At 60.1% G+C, this 19,127-nt stretch overlaps 2 protein-coding genes across 22 annotated transcripts in view; one reads left to right on the top strand and one right to left on the bottom strand.

The window, feature by feature from the left end:
• Positions 1 to 2,461: 2,461 nt before the first annotated feature.
• On the bottom strand, positions 2,462 to 11,981 carry STMN3 (stathmin 3). Its single transcript, XM_043553440.1, has 5 exons — positions 11,813 to 11,981; positions 5,548 to 5,643; positions 5,097 to 5,272; positions 3,635 to 3,826; positions 2,462 to 2,851 (listed from the first exon to the last, which is right to left on the bottom strand). The coding sequence occupies exons 1-5, from the start codon at positions 11,829 to 11,831 to the stop codon at positions 2,792 to 2,794; spliced, it is 543 nt and encodes a 180-aa protein (XP_043409375.1). The 5' UTR covers positions 11,832 to 11,981; the 3' UTR covers positions 2,462 to 2,791.
• Positions 11,982 to 14,368: 2,387 nt separating this feature from the next.
• The window catches only part of RTEL1 (regulator of telomere elongation helicase 1), a 32,797-nt gene continuing 28,038 nt past the window's right edge, over positions 14,369 to 19,127 (top strand). For 6 of the 21 annotated variants that reach the window (XM_043553414.1, XM_043553411.1, XM_043553407.1 and 3 more), the window contains exons 1-6: positions 14,377 to 14,487; positions 15,167 to 15,416; positions 16,321 to 16,513; positions 16,785 to 16,878; positions 17,455 to 17,536; positions 17,723 to 17,783. In XM_043553414.1, the coding sequence (XP_043409349.1) occupies positions 15,315 to 15,416; positions 16,321 to 16,513; positions 16,785 to 16,878; positions 17,455 to 17,536; positions 17,723 to 17,783 (532 nt within the window). In that variant the 5' untranslated portion in view covers positions 14,377 to 14,487; positions 15,167 to 15,314. Of the gene's footprint in view, positions 14,488 to 14,671; positions 15,015 to 15,166; positions 15,417 to 16,320; positions 16,514 to 16,784; positions 16,879 to 17,454; positions 17,537 to 17,722; positions 17,784 to 19,127 lie in introns of those variants that run through there. The other 15 variants (XM_043553419.1, XM_043553422.1, XM_043553409.1 and 12 more) reach the window with 7 other exon arrangements.

Raw genomic sequence — 19,127 nt, 5'->3', positions numbered from 1 at the left:
GCCTCATGAAAATATTCTCAACACGCCCCCTTTCTCTCCCATTGTCCCCAGGCTTCTGATGGCTCTATTTCTTGTGGAGCTGTGTGTCCAGAGTCTGCCTTTCCCACCTGTCCCTGGGCGGGGGAAGGTGAGGATATGGTTCCCACTGTGTCAGCCTGGGGAAGTCGCTAGGACTGCCTCAGGGGAGGGCCAGGAGTGTGGGGGAGAGGTGACGGGGTCCCCCTGGATCCTGGGGAGCAGGCACCTACTCAGGGCCTGGACCTGAGGCCCATGTGTGGGCCTGAGCAGACGCTGCGTGGACAGCCACCAAACATGCCTCCTCCCCAGCAGAGGGGTCCCTGCTGGGCACCCCAAATGGCTACGTGGGTCCCACGGAACAGGCCGACGACCAGTTGAAGTCCAATGTCTTCTCGTTCTCCTTTTGCCGCTCAAGGAACCCGTTTTCTGCCTGTGAGCGATCAGCTGCGCAGTGGGGTCCACAGAGCCGTGGGGTACGTCCCTGGGAGGCCAGGACCCACCCACACCTGAGTGAGACCCACAGGACGGTGCAGTGAGAAAGACAAGCCTCAGACCTCAGGCCCCCATGTGCCCCCCATCGCAGCAGCCGGAGGCCCCCGAGCCCAAGCTGCCAGGACAGTCCCGCTGCAGCCACAAGTCCTGCCCCCTCCCTCACACTGCCACTGTCACCTGGGGCTCCAGAGAGGAAAATGGACTGGTGGGTCATTTCCACACTCACTTCTTAAAGCCCCAAGGTCGTTAGAACTGTCGGTAATTGTGATTCGAACAAGCTTGATCAGGGGCTTTAGTCGCAGTTCTACACTAAGCACTCAGGCACTCACGAGGAGTGGCCCTGAAGCCCGTGTGACCCCACGGGTGCAGGAGGCACAGGGCACAGTTCAACCGCCTCTTAAACACGCGAGTTTTTCTGTCTGTAGTCATTCATTTGATTTAATTTAAAGTTCACTTTCACTACGTGGATGACGTCGGCACAGCCACACTAGGCTTCCAGCTATGCGAGAGCTGCCCCGGCTCACAGATCCAGCCTTCCCTTCTCTTTCTGCTTCCCCTTGTGAGTCCCACAAAAGCCACATGTGGGTTCCAATCCTAACTTGCCGTTCCCTCGGAGGCCGTGTGGGTGGGGATTAGGAGAGCGGGTGTGGGTCCCTACTTCCTCTAAGTCTATGGCGGGGAACCTGTGTCTGCTGTGCGCTCTGGCTCGGCCCTGGGAGACCACCAGCAGTGCCCCCGTAGGTTTCTGTGGGACGGATACCGGGGCACTGGGCGCTGGACCCACCTGGTTTCTGAGGTGCCGGCTCTGGGTCCTGCAAGAACCTGCAGTCTGTCCCCTCATGCTGGCCAGCAAGAGGATGGTCAACAGGGACCCTGCCCTCGGTGCTCCGCTGTGGGATGGGACTGCTATGGAGAAGGGCAGGATGCCACAGTGACACAAAGACTGGACACCGCCCGTGTCCAGCAGATGAAGGCCTCACAGGCCAGTGCTGGGGGATCTGGGGATCGCACCCCTGGCTGAGGGAGGGGAAAGAACCCAGTCCAGGAAGGTCTTGGCAGGAGAGGCCTAGGGCCACGTCTCCAACCTGCAGGTTGCCCAGAGGGGGCCGCTGGTCAAGAACGTCAAGGATGGAGAAGGGAGGAAGGCTGTTTGGGAACCCTGTCCCCCAGCATCTGAATCTGCAGGCAGCTGGGCCCCTACTCCCTTTGCTGTCTGTTCCCTGAGGGGCACTCGTGGTTGCCACTCACTCACGCCTAGCCACACCTGTCCGGAGGCAAGCCTGAAAGGCCCATGGCCAGGAGCATCATGGGAGCGTCTTTCTACCAGAGTGAGGGCATGCGAAGGGGCCAAGACTCAAAAGAGCTCCGAGGACGGGGTTCCCCAAGGGTCTGTGAAGTCCAGCGGGAGAAGAGCAGTGATGATGGAGGAGGGCTTTCCCCACATGGGTACCGGGCCAGAAGCTCTAGGAGGGCACTCCTGGGAGAGGGGCCAGCAAGGGGTGCCCACAACCCTCTAGACCATGGCGGCTCGCTCCTGGGTCCCTGGTGGAGAATGCCCACTTCCTGGGAGACTCAGGCCAGGCCATATCCCTCCCCACTCCCACTTCAGCCACAGGCAATGGCTGTGGCCTCCCAGGTCAGCCCAAATTGCCCCCTGAAGACCAGGTGGTCTCAGAGGACCCCTCTGCGACCACAGTAAAAGGCTGCCAACCGTACCCACCAATTCCAAAACATTCCACTGCACAGACGGCTTCCTCAGCTGGCTGCAGTGACAGAATGCCCTGCCCCGAGGTCCTTCTTTCTTCCTCCGTCCCCTCCCACGCGCTCAGGCCCTCTCCCACCAAAGACGGCACAGGTGGTGTGCCTTTGCCTATCGGCGGGGAGCTGGCTCAGAGGATGTGCCCCAAGTGACAAGGTGCTCACAGGACAACCCAGCATAAGGACCCACATGTTCCTGCTACCACCACTGGATTTATTGAGGCTGCCACCACGTCTGCTAAGAGGGCCACCAAGAGGGGACCCAGCCACTGCCCGGCCTGGTGCCTGAACTGAGGGACTGTGTGCCATGTTCTGGTGGCTCCTTGAGGGAGAGCCTGTGGAGAGTGACAGGCCACAAGGACTGGACAGCTCAGAGCGGAAAGAGAAGCATGAGCTAGGAGTGCAGGGTGGGGAGGGGGCAGGAACCAAAGTTGCATCTAGACAAAGTGGGACAAGACGAAACCAGAACCCGCGTGTGTAGACGTCTCCTCTCAGGATCCAGGCGCCTCTGGTCCGCAGCCCCTTAGCCGGACATCTCCTCTCGCTGCTCCTTGTTCCTGCGCACTTCAGCTGCGTGCAGCTCCTGTGAGGACAGGTGGAGGTGGGCGGGGCCTGCGCCGCGGGGGCGAGAGGGGGGCCCGCCCCTCCCACACACCCAGTTTTCAGGGACCCTCCCAAGTGCGGGAGAAGCGACCAACGAGGGCACCTTAGCGACCAGGACTGAGGGTCAACAGAGAGCAGGAGGAGGTCTGCGTCATCCTCTGAAAGTGTGGCCCGAGTGCGGGGACTGGCCCTCAATGCGACTGGGGTTGCGCCCAAACCACAGAGGGGGAGTTGGAACTCAGGTAACTTCCTTGGGATTGCGGACTCCACGGTGTCCCCTGGCACCAACCTGGTTCCACACTGTGGTCTGAAGCAGAGGCCACTCCCGGGGGCTCCGGCCAGGGCAGGGCCTCGCCTCACTCTGGGCTGTCTCCTAGCTGGACAGGGAGCAGCCGGGGCGCGAGAGCGCTGGTGGTGCGGTGGGCAGGGGCCAACCGAAGGAAGGGGCTCGTGGGTGCTTCCCCGGCCCCTCCCCTCTTCTGGCTCAAACCCGGGATACGCGTCCTTCCGGGCACTTCCAAAACAATGACCACCCGTTTATTACCGCGGTTATTGGCCCTGTCCCACCGGGACTGGACAATTGGCCTTGGCTGTGGCACTGCGGGAGGCGCCCAACAAATGCAGGCGGAGCCCGCCTCTCGCGGCCCGGGATCCACCCCGCCCCGGCACCGCCCCCTGCGTGGGGCCCCGCCCCTCCCTGCTTTGGCACGCCCCCTCCCGGTCCCGGTCGCGTTCCCTGCTCAAGCCCCGCCCCGGCGCGCACCTTCTCGCGCAGCCGCTCGCGCAGCGCCGCCAGGTGCGCCTCGCGGATCTCCTTGCTGAGCTCCATCTTGTAGTTGAGCTTCTCCTCCGCCAGACGACTGAAGTTGTTGTTCTCCTCCAGCGCCTTGTGCAGCACCTCGCGCTCGTGCTCGCGCCGCTCGGCCAGCTGCTTTAGCACCTGCGCCTCCTGCGTCTGTGCGGACGGGCGGGGGCGCGCGCGTGGGCGGTGGCCGCCCGCTCGGCCCCGCCCCGCCCCCAGCCTGCCCCCCCGCCCCCGGCGCGCGGTCTCGCCCCGCCCAGTGCCCTCATTGCCCTGCCCTGCTGCCCACTGGACGCGCGTCTTCCAGGAGCCCGGATCTACACTGTCCTGCCGTCGGCGAGGGTGTCCACCTGGTCCCGCTTTGCCGGGAACTTCCTGGGCTTTAGCATCGCAAGGTCCGCGTGCCCGCAGAACCCTCGGCCCCAGACACACCGGAAGCTGCTGACCCTTTGTGTGAGTCCTCAAGCTCCCAGAGCTGCCCCTCCCACGAGGCTGAGTGCGCCCACGCAGTAAGAGAGGCTCTGTCCTGCTCGCTGCCGCCTCCAGAGCTCCTGATGCACTCAGGGAATGTTGGAGGAGCAGAGCAAGTTCAAAACTTAAGGGCTGTCACTGAGCCTTCACTGTCTCCTCTAAAAAGTAGGTGCGTGATACGCACCAGGTTCTGAATTCCCTAAGGTGCGGAGAGCTGTGCACGGGCCCCCAGGGCTGGGGAGAAGGGACTGGTTGGGGCAAGGAGCCCGGGACTCCTGGCTCTACACTGTCTGTCCTTATTTGGGGGAGGGGCTGCTTGGTGAGGGTCAGAGACCCAAGGATCATCACCCACACTTCCTTCCTTCTGGGCCCACCCACGTGCCAGTCACTACTAGCTAACCCTGGGAGGCCTGGGTCCCCAGGTTTCACTGGGACATGCTACAAGGGATCCAGAGCCACTGCCCCTGCCCAAGGGGCAGCCCTCAGCACTGCACTCCTGAGGGTACCCCTGTTGTGTGTGTTTCAGTCTCCATGGGGCTCGTGTGAAGGGGAGGGGTGGGGAGGGAGGCTGGGGCCCCCTGAGCTCCCAGCAGGTCTGGACTTGCAGCCCCCAACACATGGCAACCCCTTTGTTCTCACTTCTCTGCCCTGGAGAAGGGTGCTAGTCTAGCCTCATGTCCCAGGACTCCTCCTGGCTGTGGCCAACGACATCCCCTCCAACAGCCTCTGCTTCCTATCTGTCTCCGGCTGGCTGCCATTGGGGATGCCTTATCCTCCCTGTCCCATTCTGATCTCCCCAGAGGCGATCCAGGGAACCATGGGACCCTCTCCACCCCAAGCTAATAGCCAAGCAGCAGCTTGGAGTACCCTGTGCCTGGAGGGCTCTGTCTGTGCCCATCCAGGCCTCCTGGCCACCTTCCTCAGGACCTGGAGGCAGGGGTGGGCTCCTCACCTTCCTCCGTTCCTCAGCTGCCTCCAGCCGCTTCTGCAGCCCCTCCAGGGAGGTGTCCTTCCTCTTGGGGGGAGAGGAGAGCACTGGGCTCTCAGGGGACAGGTCAGAAGGGGACTTGAGGATGACCTCGAAGCTCTGGCCAGAGGCCCTCTTGTCCAGCTGCTTCACCTCCATGTCTGTAAGACCAGACGGGGACTTCAGGATGCTGAGGGGGCCTGTTCCCAGCACACATCCAAGTCAAGGGCTGGGGGAGGGAGCACGGCTGCTCACGTGGGACTCCCAGGCCTGAGCCCCCAGGACCACCGCCCCCATCAGAGCTTCCCTCTCCAGAAGCCAACTAGGGGAGCGTGTGGGGGAGGGGGGTTGGAGAGGCCACAGGGCCAGGGAACAAGGTAAGGAGGAGGCAGGCACTGGTCAAGCAGGACCTGTCAGTGGCCCGGGGCACACTCACCCCCATACTGGTAGATGGTGTTGGGGTGCGGCTGTGAGTAGAAACAGGAGCAGATGAGCGACAGCACTGACAACTCCTTCATCTTCTCCTTGTAGGCTGTGGGCATGAGGCCAGCATGAGAGGGCGCCACGACCTCACCTCCTGGTGGCCCCCTCGTCCTCTCCCGGCATTCTTCCCATGCTGTGTCTCTCGGGAAGTCTGTTTATCTCGCTCTCTTTTCTGTTCCCTCGCCTCTCTACGTCTCTCCTCTCCTCTTCCCTCCTCTCCCCACCCCTCCCAGAAGTTGACGGTCTTTCCCTGGCACCCCTCCCTGTGTCCTGCATTGTTCTCCCTGCTCCAGGCTCCTTGTGCTCCCCTCCCTCCTCTTCTCTCTCTTGGCATTTCTGTTTGTTTCTGTTCATCCTTCTGTCTCCCTCACTCTCTGTCACTCTCTGTCTGTATCTTTCCACATCTCCATGACTCTGTCACTGTATTTTCCCAACTCACCCTCCCTGTACTTCCCCCTCTTTACTTCCTCCCCTTTCCCTCTCACAGATACTAACCACCACATCAGATGTGGGTGCTTCTGCAGGAAGCACTTTCTTGGGCTGTCCACTTGGGTGAAGCCCTCAGAATTCCTCTTATGCGCCCCCCCCCCACTTACCCTGACAGCATTGCAGCCTCCCCCCCCCCCCGCCAAACCCCCAAAACCTGGCTCTGAACAGGCCCAGGCGTTCTGTTCTTCTAGGGCCAGAGGGTAGGGAGCTGTCCGTTCAGCACCAACACCTGCCCTCTAGCTTTGCAGAGCAAGTGCCCACAGCCAGTGTCCCCAGTGCCCAACTAGAAAAGGAGGCCATGAGCCCTGTCAGAAGATGGAGGAGCCCACTGTCAGAGTGGGAATGAATGAGCTATTTGTGGTCCATTTGTGACAAGCCAGACCCCAAAGTAGACACGTTGGTCAGGTGTCTCACTAGTGTTTAACCATCTTCAGGTCCAAGACTGTCCCCCTGCTCAACCGAGATGATACTGGACCCAAGGGGTGAGGGTGACTTGTGCAAAGCCCCTCAAGTACAGTTCAGGTGGTCTGTGTTCTTTCTACAACTCCAGCATGTCACAAAGACCAGGAGGCTCAGAGACCCATGCCCCCGCCTCCCTGGCTAGAGAAGCTGGGACAGGTCTCCAGAGAGATGCTCCAGAGAGGGAACATGGCTTCTGTGAAGGAAAAGCTACCTACAGGGCTCTTCCCAGGGGCAGATACCAATTTGGACAAGTGTTGAGGTGGACAAGCTACCTACAGGGCTCTTCCCAGGGGCAGATACCAATTTGGACAAGTGTTGAGGTGGACAAGCTACCTACAGGGCTCTTCCCAGGGGCAGATACCAATTTGGACAAGTGTTGAGGTGGACAAGAAAATTCCTGATCAAATTTCACGAGACAATGTCTTTAAGTTGAGTTAATGTGAAATTGGGGAAAGTGCTGGTGTAGAAACAGGACACAGGACACAGGACACAGGACAGAAATCATCAGGCCCTTGTCTGAGGGAATAGCTCACAGTGAGCAGGGTTTTCTCACAACCAGTGCAGAGAATGATGTTATTTGATCTAAATGTCCTGATGATCCAGACTCCTCTGGAGAGAGCCCGAGAGACCTTAAAGGGAGCACAATGAATCCTGGGCTGGCAGCAGGGAGAGCCTTTAAGGGGCTTGGAGGGGAAGCAGGGCAAAGACATATCTTGGTAAGTGGGCCAGACAGGGGCAGGCTTCCAAGGGAATTTCGGCCTGAGTTGCCAATTTTATTTTTTCACAAGCAGAATCTATTTGTGCATTTTTGTGCTGTGAAAGTTAATTTTAAAAAGAAGGCAGAGGGTACATCACAATACATGTGCTGGGGAGTTAGAGAGTGTGAGAGCAGGCAAAGCAGCCCTTCAGAAGCAGCAGACCAGGAGGCATTTGGGCGTTTGGAAAGGCTGGGGAAGTCACCAGCCCTGTGCTCAGAGGCAAGGTCAGGATGGGAGCAAGAGGGTATCTGGGTCAAGGCGACATACTTGGGTCCTGGGAGAGGCCAGGAAGGAAAGGGCTCAGTCTAACCCTGCCACCACCAGCCTCCCTGGCAAGAGACGATGCTTCCCCCACCTCCCAGGGAGTCCTTCTACACCACATGTGAAACCTGCAAGTGGGTCTACCATACAGGCCAGGAGCTTGGGGCCTCGCCGCTGCTCAAGCTCCTCTCTGCCTTGAGGCTGAGGTTTTCCTGGGAGAAGGAGCTGCACATTTATTACAGAGGAAGAACAAGTTCACAGACAAATATCACCTCAGCATGAAGGGAGGCTGGCGGCAGTTCAGGGAGCAGGATGGGGAGGTTTGGCAGGCGTGAGCGCCGCATTGTTAGGATAGAGGGGAGAGGGATGGTAGGGCTAAGACTGAGTCAGAGCTCTCTGAGGTCACAGCTCAGCCCAGGGGGCCAGTGCCAACTGGAAAGTGAGGGACTCTGTCCTACAGCTGTAAATAGGGGTGCAGCTCAGTGTCTGATGGTCATGGAGATTCCCTGGGCTGGTTTCTCCCAGGCTGATGGCCCAGGGGGAGCTTCCTTCCCTGAGTAGCCAAGTGGAAGGGGCGCCCCCCCAGAAGGGGGCTTTGGGAGTGAGGCTTGCTGTATGGTTTGGCTACAAGTTGGAGGGGACTGGACAGCAAGTGAGGAAATTGGCAAATTTGCAGAGAGTGAGCCAGGAAAAGCCCACACATGGGGCCGGGGAGCAGGGCTGGGCCCAGCGGCTCCAAACACAGGAGGTTACACCTGTGTCCTCAGAGCTGGAGGGCTTAAAGGCCATGTCTCATTGCAGAGGGAAGAGGTTGAGGGCCAGACCCATCTAGGCACCTCTCCATACACAGAGCTCAAGTCAGGAAACCCCTCTACAGCTTGGAGGCATGCCCTTTCTCCCCCTCACCAGGACCCTTCTCTTCCCCATCACTGACTTCAGGGAGTCATTAAAAAACAAATCTCTGCTGTGAACTGGATTGCTTTCATCTCCCCCCTCCTCTTCATTGTATTAAATGTTAAATATGCAAATATGCACATTGGCCTTTTGGATGCTTAGATCCCAGGTGAGCAAGAGTTAGAAGGCACCACCTCAGCCTACAGTGGCATGGTAACAATAATGACATCACTCATAAGGTGGGTGCATGACATCCATACTCCCAACTGACCCTCAAGACCAGCCAGCCCAGGTAGATACGCTTGTCAGGCTCATTTCTACTGAGGGGAAAAAAGAGACTCAGAAGGCAAGGGGCCCAGCCAGAGTCACACAGCATGCCAGGATGGGAGCTTGGTCATGAGTCCCAGCCTCTGACTGTACTTTTCTGCTTGGAGCCTCATGGTGGTGGTGATAGGTGGTGTCTAGTCAGAACTGGGAGGGCAGGGGGCCCACAGATGCCTACTCACCCCTAGAAGGGTCCTGGAGGCTGCTAATTGCTTCTTCACAGATGAAACTCCTTGCCATCCAGGCTGCCCCTCTCACTACCCAGAGTCATATGCAATGTGCTGGGAGCCCAGCATGGCAGGAATTGCCAGCAGAATTCACCTTTCTCTGAGCAGGAAACTCTGCAAAATGTGGCTGCAACAGTCACACTGCCCAACACAGACTGGGCACGCACCTCTCGTCAGGCAGCAGGCCGAGCACTGTTCCTGCAGTATCTTGCTGTCTCTCAGAACAAGCCCAGGGGAGGTGCTGTCACTGCCACTGCCATCCCCATCCACATGCGGCCCTGAGAGTTTAGGTAGCATGTGCAAGGCCTCCCAGCTCAACAGAGTTGCATAAGGAGACAGATATGAGCAGGAGTCTACAAAAGTGTGTGAAGAGCTGAGCATCTGGGAAGGACATCAAGAGATGGCCACCTGTCTGCTAAAGCTGTGTTCACTCTCTAGAGAATAAGGTTAGCTAGGGTGCCCATCTCCGGGATGGAGGGGAGGGAAGGGAGGGCCACCTGTTCCCAGGTGAGTCTCAACAATATAGCCCATCAGCAGGCACTCAGCTTTTCGGTCAACAGAGGAAGAGAAAGCTAAGGTCAATCTTGTAGTGACTATGAGATCATAGCAGACAATGACTCTAGTCACCAAGGCCAAATGAAGCCCACCAGCGAGCTGGGGCAGACAGGCCACTGAGGCCTGGGAGATCAGCTCCAATCAGAGAGGTCTCTTAACAGAGAAGTCATAGCTGGGATTCACTTAAACTGATTTTGGTCACAATTAATGGTGTGCTCACATAGCCACTTCTGGGCCAAACTCCTATCAAACTTTTATGAAGATGAGCACAGGTAGGTACACGTGTGGGCTGTGCTCTACCTAGGGCAGCACCAATGGTGAAACAGGAAAGGCCCAGCCCCATGTGACTCTGGCCAGGGGACGTTCTCCAGCTGGCATGCAGCACATCCATGAGGCAGTGGCTGTGCTGGACAAAACGGATGGTGAAAAGGTAACCTGGGCACCCAGAAAAATCCTGGGGCTAAGCGTGGGTCAGCAGGGCCCCAACAAGGCACTGCTGGTATCGGGGCTGTGAGGTCAGTGTCGGGCCCACCTCTGAGAGCCATCAGTGGTGCCGTTTTGGCTATTTCCCTTCACCACCTAATCTACCTGCTTACCTGTCAGATGGCAGGAATGAGGCCTACTGAGGGCTTTTATTAAAGGGGGTTCTTACTAAAGGGGGTGAGTGAGAGAAAAGGCTGAGAGCATCGCCCACAAGTGGTTGCTCTTTGTCTCCCACTCAGGCACAGATCCTGAGCAAGGGCCTGAAGCTCCACCTCAGTGTAGGACTGGGGTAACACTCTGGCCATGAGAAGGACAGACTGCCCTCAGTTCCTGGAGGGGAAGGTCTCATTCTGCCCAGAGCAGATCCCAATATCTCTAAGGATGTCAACAAGAGAGAGCAGGGGGCGGATGAAGACCAGATGGACGGACCCAGTGCAGGAGGGGTGTGGTCAGTGACACACATGTTCCCCTCCTGGACAAGTGCAGAAGTCAGTCACCTGGGGCCTGGAGCCCAGGAGGCCTAAGAGGCTGGGCAGGACTGGGCACATGTGAGTGGGTGGAGCTCTGCTAAAGCTGTGTTCGCTCTCTAGAGAATAAGGTTAGCTAGGGTGCCCATCTCCGGGATGGGGGGGAGGGAAGGGAGGGTTGGGAGTGTGGTTCTGGATGGAGTGGGGAACGGGGTGGAGGTTGGGGAGGGGGTGCTGCCCTGCTGTTCCTTCCACATGGAGTGCAAAGATGAAGCTGGTTTGGGGGCTCAGAGCATTCCTGGGGACAGCAAGCCCAACGTCCTCACATCCAGGGTCACCTGCAGCTCTCCTGCGTCCAGTAACTGCCCCGTGTCCACCTCTCCGCCAGAGCTCCCCTCCTGGAAGGCCCCGAGGGAGGAGGGTCGCAGCCTTGGTGGTGGGGGTAGGGGGGAAGAGGGGGCGGGATGGGGGGTTCTGTGGATCCGCAGCTTGGGAGGCGGGGCGGTCGGGGAGGGAGGGGCAGACCCCTCCTTGCTAGAAGGGCTTGGAAACTGCAGCAGCCCCTCCCCCATGCAAACCCTGCTGCGCAAAGGGCGGTGGCTTTTTTCGACCAGAACGGGTGGCACCTTGTCGCAGAGAGCGGTCCCCAAGCCCGCAGCAGCGAGGGGAGGGGGCGGTGACGCTCGACGGGGGCGCGGCTCCCCGCTCGCTCCCCAGTCCTTCCGCAGCGTCCCTCCAGCCCCCAGGGCGCTCCTTTGGCGCAGGGAGGGCCCGGGCCCGGCAGCCCTGGGTCAGGGCTCCCGCAAAGAGTCCTACCCTCCCAGTCCCCAGCCTCGCGAAGGCGAGGTCCGACCAGGATCTGCGGGAGCCGGGCGCCTCGGGGGACGCTGTCCGCACCTCTCCAGCGCGTCCACCCAGGGGCACCGGCCCGCGTCAGGCCCGGGAGCCACTCTGCCACAGTCACGCCTGGCCTGACACGGCGGACACGGAAGGGGCAATGAGCCTCCGAACCTGACGTTCTCACCCTGGGTGCTCCCTTGGGCGCGGCCCCTGCCCAACGGCCCACGCTCGCCACACCAGCGCCACAATCCTTGCCCTTGGGGCACCAGGTCGTCCCAACCCGTTGTCCTGAACTCTGGCTCATGGGGGTTCGGCCCGGCCGCGCCCCGCGCTCTGAGCGCGGGGTCTGAGATGTGGAAACAGGAGTCCGCCAACAGCCCCTGCTTTGGGCGAGGCCAGACAATGGCCTCAGCTCAGACCCGCCGCCGCCCCAGGAAGCCCGCGTGCCGGGCGCCTACCGGACAAGGTGCTGGCCATGGTGCTGGCGGCGGCGGAGGCTGCGGAGGCCGAGGAGGCGCGGGCGGCGGCTGGAGCTGCAGTCGGCAAATGCTGCAGTGCTGGGGAGGGGAGAGAGCGAGGGAGGACGGGAGGCGGGCGCAGAGAGGGAGGGAGGCAGCGAGGGAGAGAGAGAGAGAGAGAGAGGGACGGAGAGAGAGCGCGCTCGAGAGAGGGAGAGAGAGAGAGAGAGAGTGCGCTTGAGCGCCTGGCTGGCTGTGGCAGGGGCAGCCGTCAGAGAGAGAGAGGAGTGAAGACAGGGGAGGATGGGAGGGGAGAGACCCGCCTGGGACGAAGGGTGGAGTGTTGCAGCCAGATGCCCATCCTCCCACTGCTTACCTCTTGGACCCACTGCTGCCCAACTTGGCTTTGGCTTTGTGCAGGCTTGGGGGGATGGTGGAGACATTCCCCGTTCCCCAGGGTGGGCGTGGCAGGAGGGGACAGACCCCAACAGCCGGGGGGGGGGGGGGGGGGGGAGATTGGAGAGCTCTTCACCTGAGCCTGGGAGGTGCCTTCTGTGTGCCCAGGGCTGTGCTGAGGGGAAAGTTTGTCGTAGACAGTGGGGGTGGGGATTGGTCCGGAAGGCCTCCAAGGAGCATCCCAGAGGATGAGCTGATTCTGAGGCAGAAAAGAGGGCAAATGGGGATGGTGAGGCCTAGAACAAGGGCTTTGAAGGAAGACAGAGATGCGTTCCAACCCCAGCTCTGACACCCACTTGCTTGGTGACTGGGGCAAGTTTCTGACTTCCTGTGCCTCCATTTCTCAAGCGTAAGATAAAAAATAATGGCAGTCTCCAGATGATGGAGGAGAAGAGGGTACACCCTTGGTGAGTGCGTGGGGGTCATGCCTCCCTTCCTCCTCTGGGCTTAGGGTTCTGGTTGGTACCCCAAAGGGAGAGCCTGGCAGAGATGGTGGGTCCTTTCTTGAAGTGACCATCTCTCTTCCCTTTGGGGCTGGGAAGTCAGAGAGATGGAGTGTCACTCCCATTTTAGGGACAGAGCCACCGAGGCCTGGAGAAGCGCTTGCTCCACAAGCAGCTAAGTCCAGGAATAAAACTGTGGGAAATCTCAGGAGCCCACACAGCGGTCAGGTAGGCACACACAGCTAAGTACAGGAATAAAACTGGGCAATCTCAGGAGCCTGCACAGGGGTGAGGTAGGCTCAGAAAGGGAACTGACAGGAACAAACCTAAGGGTCAGAGTCAGCCTGGAGCAGGCCCAGCAAGCATGTATACGAAACACACCTTGAGATACACACACAGCGAGTGTGTTAACATCTGTCTTGCGTTCCACATAGTGTCTGACCCACATGGGTATCTCACAAAGCCCGTAACAGCAGGCTCAACTCAAATTTGTTGACTTGATCAAGACCTCTGTGCCTGCTGGGAGGGGCTGGCTATGGCCATCCTTCAGCCTCGGTGTCCATTCCCCCTCATCTTTCGTGGCTAAGTTCAGCACACGGAATTTGTAGGTTATAATTTGTAGGAGGCCTGGCAGTCCCCATGTGTGGTTTGTGACCAGGCAGCTTATGCATCAACTCAGGGTCTCAGGGTCCTCAGCTCCAGTCCTGCCCAGGGGGCTCGAGTCTCTGGGCCCTGCCCTACCTTCCTTGGACTTCTGGAAGCACCAACACCTCTGCTTTTAGAAGACAGGGGTGTGTGGACCTGAAGAGGAGGACTCCTGGCTCTGAGACTTGCTAGCTGCTGGCTTTGGGCGATCTGCTAACCACCTAGCATGTTCTTTGTGAAGTGTGGATAATAAAAGAACTTATCTCAAAGGCCATTAGGAAGACAAACATGTCAATGCCTGCATGGATGGTAGTGAAATCTGTTTGGAGTGAGTACTCAGCAAGTGTGTGGCCAGGTCTCCTCATCTTCTCCAATCTCTAGCTGAGAGTCTAAGACAAACACTGCACACACCCTCACAGGTGGGACAGGTCGGGGGGGGGGGGTGGATACCAGTGGTCCACGTGCTTCTCTAAGCACGATGTCACACATCTAGGCATTAAACAGAGCCCATGAGAAACTCTGATGTCAGCGTTGCCAGCTGGCTGGTGCCTTTTGGGACAGGCTGGGGTCATCTACAAATACCTACAGCCTACAGAGCTGTGCAGACCCCTTGGTCCCACTGCCGACTGCCAGCCGGTGCTAGGTGCTGGGGAGTCAGGGGGGTCCACCCTCACCAGTCGGGGGGACATTGGCTAGAAAGTCGGCTGAGGGTCTCCAGGCACGAGCAGCCCTTGGGGAGAAAAGGGGAGGAGGGATCACAGCTAACCAATCCGAAGGTTTGTGCAATTGTCTGGACAATCCAGGTGGCTCAGCCCAGGGAGGAGTAATGGAATGCAGGCTCTGGTGGGGAAAGCATCGAGGGAGGAGACGGCTGGAACCCTAGGTTTCTGCCTGCGGGCGATGGAGGTGCCGTTCCCCAGGCTCAGGGTCGACGGCGGGGGCAGGGTGGGGCTTGGAACCGAGCGCGCGGACCCCTCCGCAGCGGAACGGTTTCCGCGGGGAGCGACGCGCAGCGGACCGGAATTAGGGACGGAAGTGCAGCGCGTTCAGTGACGATTGTGCGCCTCAGCCCGCCAAGTCCGAACCGGCTGACTGTGGAGGAGACGCGGTGTCGTGCTTCGGTAAACTGGGGTAAATTCCTGGGGACCCCGAGTCGTGCAAGGCTCCCTGCGGACACACGTTGGGCCGTGAGTCGCACAGACCCTGGAACAGGTACTTTTACCCGAGCGGCGCCTCCCGAAACTGCAGCTCCCGGCAGGCCCCGCGCCACCTTGCGCCCGCGCGTCGGCCATTCTGCCGCGCGGCCTTCTGGGGCCGGTAGTTTTCCTGTTCTCGTGGCCTGCGCCCCGCGCCGCGCGGAGCCGGTTCCCGGGCGGTGGTTCCCCTGCGGGCCGGGCTCTGCGGGGAGGGCCGTCATTCGGTGTTTACGTGAACTGCCCGTTAGCCCCAGTGTCCAGGCGAAACTGGGACTGGACGTTGAGGCCGGCCCAAGCCGGGGGTCTGGCCTCTCCAGCTCCGCTGGCACTAAGTGAATTACTGCAGGCGGAGCTTGTGGGACTGCACCCGGGCTTCGGCTCTTGCTGTTTCTGTGGGTCTGGCCGACTCTCCCCGAGCAGGACCGAGCTGCGCGGGGCGGGAGAACGAGGCAGGGCTGACGTGTAGGTTCCTCATCTTCCCGAGCTCCTTATGATAGGACATCACAGGCTTGCCTTCGACCTTGCAGGGGGGGAGGGCCTGCCCGATCGATCGGTGAGGTGGCTTGGCACTCCAGAAAGGCCTGCTATAAGCAGTCTTGCCGTCTCTGCCATAGGGCTTCCTGCTGGGAGCAGGGTCACGTCCCAGCGCCGCTGGCTGGCATCACTTACCCGCAGTGGCGGAGATCCTGAGATGTTCGGAGGGGTTTTGTCTCACAGCCTGCATATCAGCCAGCCTCAGTGCCTTCCTGAGAACAGGCCAGTATGCCCAAGATAGCCCTGAATGGCGTGACAGTGGACTTCCCCTTCCAGCCGTACAAATGCCAGGAGGAGTACATGAGCAAGGTCCTGGAGTGTCTGCAGAAGGTACAGCTGCAGATGGGGGGCTTTGTGCCCTGGGAGTGGGTCCACCTTCCTGTTCACTCCTGCTGGGCCCTGCTGGGAATGAGGTCTCCCTCTGGATACAGGACTCAGTCATAAATGAGGCTGGGGTTCTAGGAAAGATGATAGGGAAGTAGGCGGAAAAAGACACTTTTCACTCCTAAGGATAGTCGTGAGGTCATAGGCTTGGGAGCACCGTGAGGCCCACTTGAGGATCTGGGGGAAGTAATTCCACATGGAGGGATAGTCAGTGCCCAACTGTCATTTTGGAAGGTCTTCAAACCCCAGGGGTGTGCAGGAAAGTTGGGGGGGGGGTGCGGGCTGCTTCCTGCTGGCTTTCTTGGTAGGCTCTCTCACACCCTCCTGAAGCTCCCAGCCCCTGAGGGGCTCCTGACTGCTGTTCTGGACCCGGACTCCTGCAGTGAGGAGCCTGGTGCCCAGTCCCGGGAGCGAGGGGCACAGCTTTGCTGATGTGCCTTTGTGTGTCTCCGGGTTTGCGGCTCGGGCTCCCGCCTGTGCATGCAGGTCTACATAGGTCGTCAGGTTCTGTTCAGACAGTGCGAATGTCTGCATGCAAAGTCGCAGAACAGTTTTCTGTCTCGAGACTTGGAACCTAATTAGTCACTTTACTACTTATGTTACGCGGAAAAATACTTTAGGTAACGTTCTGCAAGCTGTTTGTTAATGAGGGCTGAATTAACCCGGTAGCTTTTGGCTTTTGGTTTGAGAGTGGAAGCACTGTCCAGTTGTCCACTGTTCCCCAGGCCTTTTGCCACCTGCTGGGTGGGCTCTGCCTGGACAGAACTGCCCCAGACCAGTGTCAGGTGGGCGGTGTGGTCTGCACTGCCTCTCCCTGCTTCCCCGTGACCTTGTTCCTGACCCCGTTCAGAAAGTGAATGGCATCCTGGAGAGCCCCACAGGCACAGGGAAGACACTGTGCCTCCTCTGCACCACGCTGGCCTGGCGGGAGCACCTCCGTGACACCATCTCTGCCCGCAAGATCGCCGAGAGGGCGCAGGGGGGGCTTTTTGTCGATCACACCTTGTCCTGGGGAGCTGCCGCTTCCGATGGAGACAGCACAGGTGAGGCTCCTCTCGGCCCCTCTGGGGCTCTGTAGAGAAGAAACGCAGGGACAGAGTGGGCTGGTGAGGCTGCTCCGTTCTTTCCCAGCATCTGGCCGTGAGCCTCAGGTGGGAGCCACGTGTTCACACTAGAACGCCGCGGCTAGCCACATAGCTCGTTCCCGGGGCTAGGTACGCAGGGTCGAGTTGGCCACGTGCCCTTGGGTTAACAGCCTGCGAGAACATTGTCTGCTGGAACTGTGACCTGCCCTGCTTCCTTGTGTCTGGGCAGCCTGCTACTCGGACATCCCAAAGATCATTTATGCCTCCAGGACCCACTCGCAGCTCACTCAGGTCATCAGCGAGCTTCGGAGCACCTCCTACCGGTAGGGCCAGGCGGCACTCACCCCTGCCTCGGAGTTACGGGGGGTGGGCCTTGGCCAGGTGGTTGATGGTGGCATTCTGCCTGGACCCTGCCCCGAGGGTACTGTCTGCTCCGCGTCCAGGGCTGTGTGCTGGCCAGGCTGACCCTGCTGCCCACTGCTTATGAGAAAGCGGCTGGGTTAGCGGCAGCCTGAGGTCCTGGAAAGCAGTGTGGTGTCAGCTGCGGGCGCGGGTCACCGTGGCAGGCGCGTGAAGGGGGCGGCCCTGCCTCTGTCGGAGCCCTGCACAGCTGCGGGGGTCCTGGCGTTCTGCCCCAGCCTCCTGGGTGGGGGAGCACAGAGTAGGTGGGGTCTCCTCCGTCTGCCCCGCTTCCCCTGCCTTGTCTCCTTGCTCACTCTGGGCGATGCAGCAGAGAGAGTGCCACCCAAGCCTGGGGTCCGTTCTGGCCCCAGCCACTCCCTCTTGTGAGTGAGCTCTGTCTCCCGCTGTGCCCCCCGCAGCGCATGCTCTTGCTGCCGGATGGCGCTGGGGGCTGGTGCCCTCTGGTTCTTGGACCCCATGGCTCTCTCTTCTGCCAGGCCCAGGGTATGTGTGCTGGGTTCCCGGGAGCAGCTGTGTATCCACCCTGAGGTGAAGAAGCAGGAGAGTAACCACATGCAGGTGGGCTCCTGGGGTGGCTCTTTCCCTCGGCTGTGCCCCCGCGGGACAGCCCGGTGAAGAGCTGGTGGGGGCAGGGCTGGGACAGGACTCGCTCTCCACACATCGGGCAGGGTGCTCCCTGGCTGGCCCGGTGCGCTGTCCTTTCTTGACCATGTGCCCGCCGGGCCTGCTCCCTCTCTTTCCCAGATCCACTTGTGCCGGAAAAAGGTGGCCAGTCGTTCCTGTCACTTCTACAACAACGTGGAAGGTGAGAGGGGGTTCGTGGAAGCCACTCCTGCTGCTCGCTCAGCGTACAGCCAGGTGGGCTTGGAGCACGTGCAGCCTCTTAGGCCTCGTGGCCTGCTGGCTCTCCCCTTCGGGCTCCAGAGTGGCCGCGGGGGCTCAGCGAGGCGCAGTGGTCCGAGCACTGTCTCCTGGCCGCGGGCCTGCCCTGGGTCGTGTGCAGAACGGCTCATACGCCGGGGCAGGAGAGGCCTCCATCCCAGAGGGGCCTCCTGGCAAGGCTGGCCTTGCTGTGGTCTGGGAACTGGGATTTCAGGGCTTCACCATTCCCTGGTAGGGGCTCTCAGGGCCTAAACTGTTGGTGCAAACAACATGGTTTATGCTGAGCAGAGTCTGGAATTGGGGTGCTCTCCAGCCAGGGCTGCCTACGTGACCAGCCCCCAGCAAAAGCCCTGGGCGCTGGGCTTCTGGCGAGCCTCCCAGTAGACAGCATTTCACACGTAGTCTCGGCTCATTCTGGGGGAGTTAGCTCAGGGAGGGGGTTCTGGAAGCTTCTCCGTGGTCTCCCGAACTCCACCGGCTTTTCCTTCTGATTTTGGCATGTGTCCTTTGACCGTGGCTCCCCTGAGTCCTGGGAGTGCTCTGTCCTTTGGTGCTGTATCGGGGAGTGGGCAGCCTCTCCCAGAGGTGGCTGAAGTGACTGGCACAGGGTCATGACAACAGCTGGCCCTAGTGTGGCTCGATGGGTGCATGTGCAGGTGCCCACGTCCTTGGTGCATACTGCTTCCTCTCCTCGGGCCCAGAGTGGAGGGCTGGTGCTGGTGCCCTTGACTCCAAATCTGTCAGATCTTTGCTTTTCCACGGTGGGGGTGCCCCTCACACCTGTCAAGGACTTCTGGAACCAAAAGCAATGGCAGAGGGGCTTCTTTGGGGTGTGGCCTTTACAGTTAACTGTCTGCAGCTAGAGCTCTGTGGCTTGTGTGTGGGTGGGGGGTGGGGGGGTTCCTGTTTCTTGCCTCTGGGTTGGGACTCAGATCCTGGCACAGAGGCGACACGGGCCCGAGAGCAGTCACAAGACAGTGGTGGTGCTTTGGAGCACCCAGCATGCCAGGGCAGCGCTTGCTCCTGGGGACGGGAGCCGGGGATCCCCCACCTCCCAGTAATTGCCATCCCTGGGCCCCGTTCCCGGAGCTCGCTCTGCACCACCTTCTCGTTCGCTGTGTTGTTTGGTCTGGTGGCACCGAAGACCCTTGGAACGGCAGCGAGCACAAGCCTGGCCTACGGGGGACTCAGACCTGCGCAGCCGCTGGCCCCGTGGCCCGGTGTCGGCTCTGGCCCTGGATCGGAGACTGCTGACCGACTTGTTTGT

This window comes from Prionailurus bengalensis, chromosome A3 (assembly GCF_016509475.1).
Source record: "Prionailurus bengalensis isolate Pbe53 chromosome A3, Fcat_Pben_1.1_paternal_pri, whole genome shotgun sequence".
Lineage (NCBI taxonomy): Eukaryota > Metazoa > Chordata > Mammalia > Carnivora > Felidae > Prionailurus > Prionailurus bengalensis.
The sequence above is the reverse complement of the archived record's forward strand: the minus strand, read 5'-3'. Positions and strand labels throughout refer to the sequence as shown.

What these genes read in the sequence shown, in the direction of transcription:
- STMN3 (XM_043553440.1), bottom strand. An exon ending in CACCATCTACCAGTATGGGG is followed by an intron (nt 5,273 to 5,547) that starts GTGAGTGTGCCC and finishes CTGGTCTTACAG; the next exon opens with ACATGGAGGTGAAGCAGCTG. An exon ending in CAGCTGAGGAACGGAGGAAG is followed by an intron (nt 3,827 to 5,096) that starts GTGAGGAGCCCA and finishes CCGTCCGCACAG; the next exon opens with ACGCAGGAGGCGCAGGTGCT.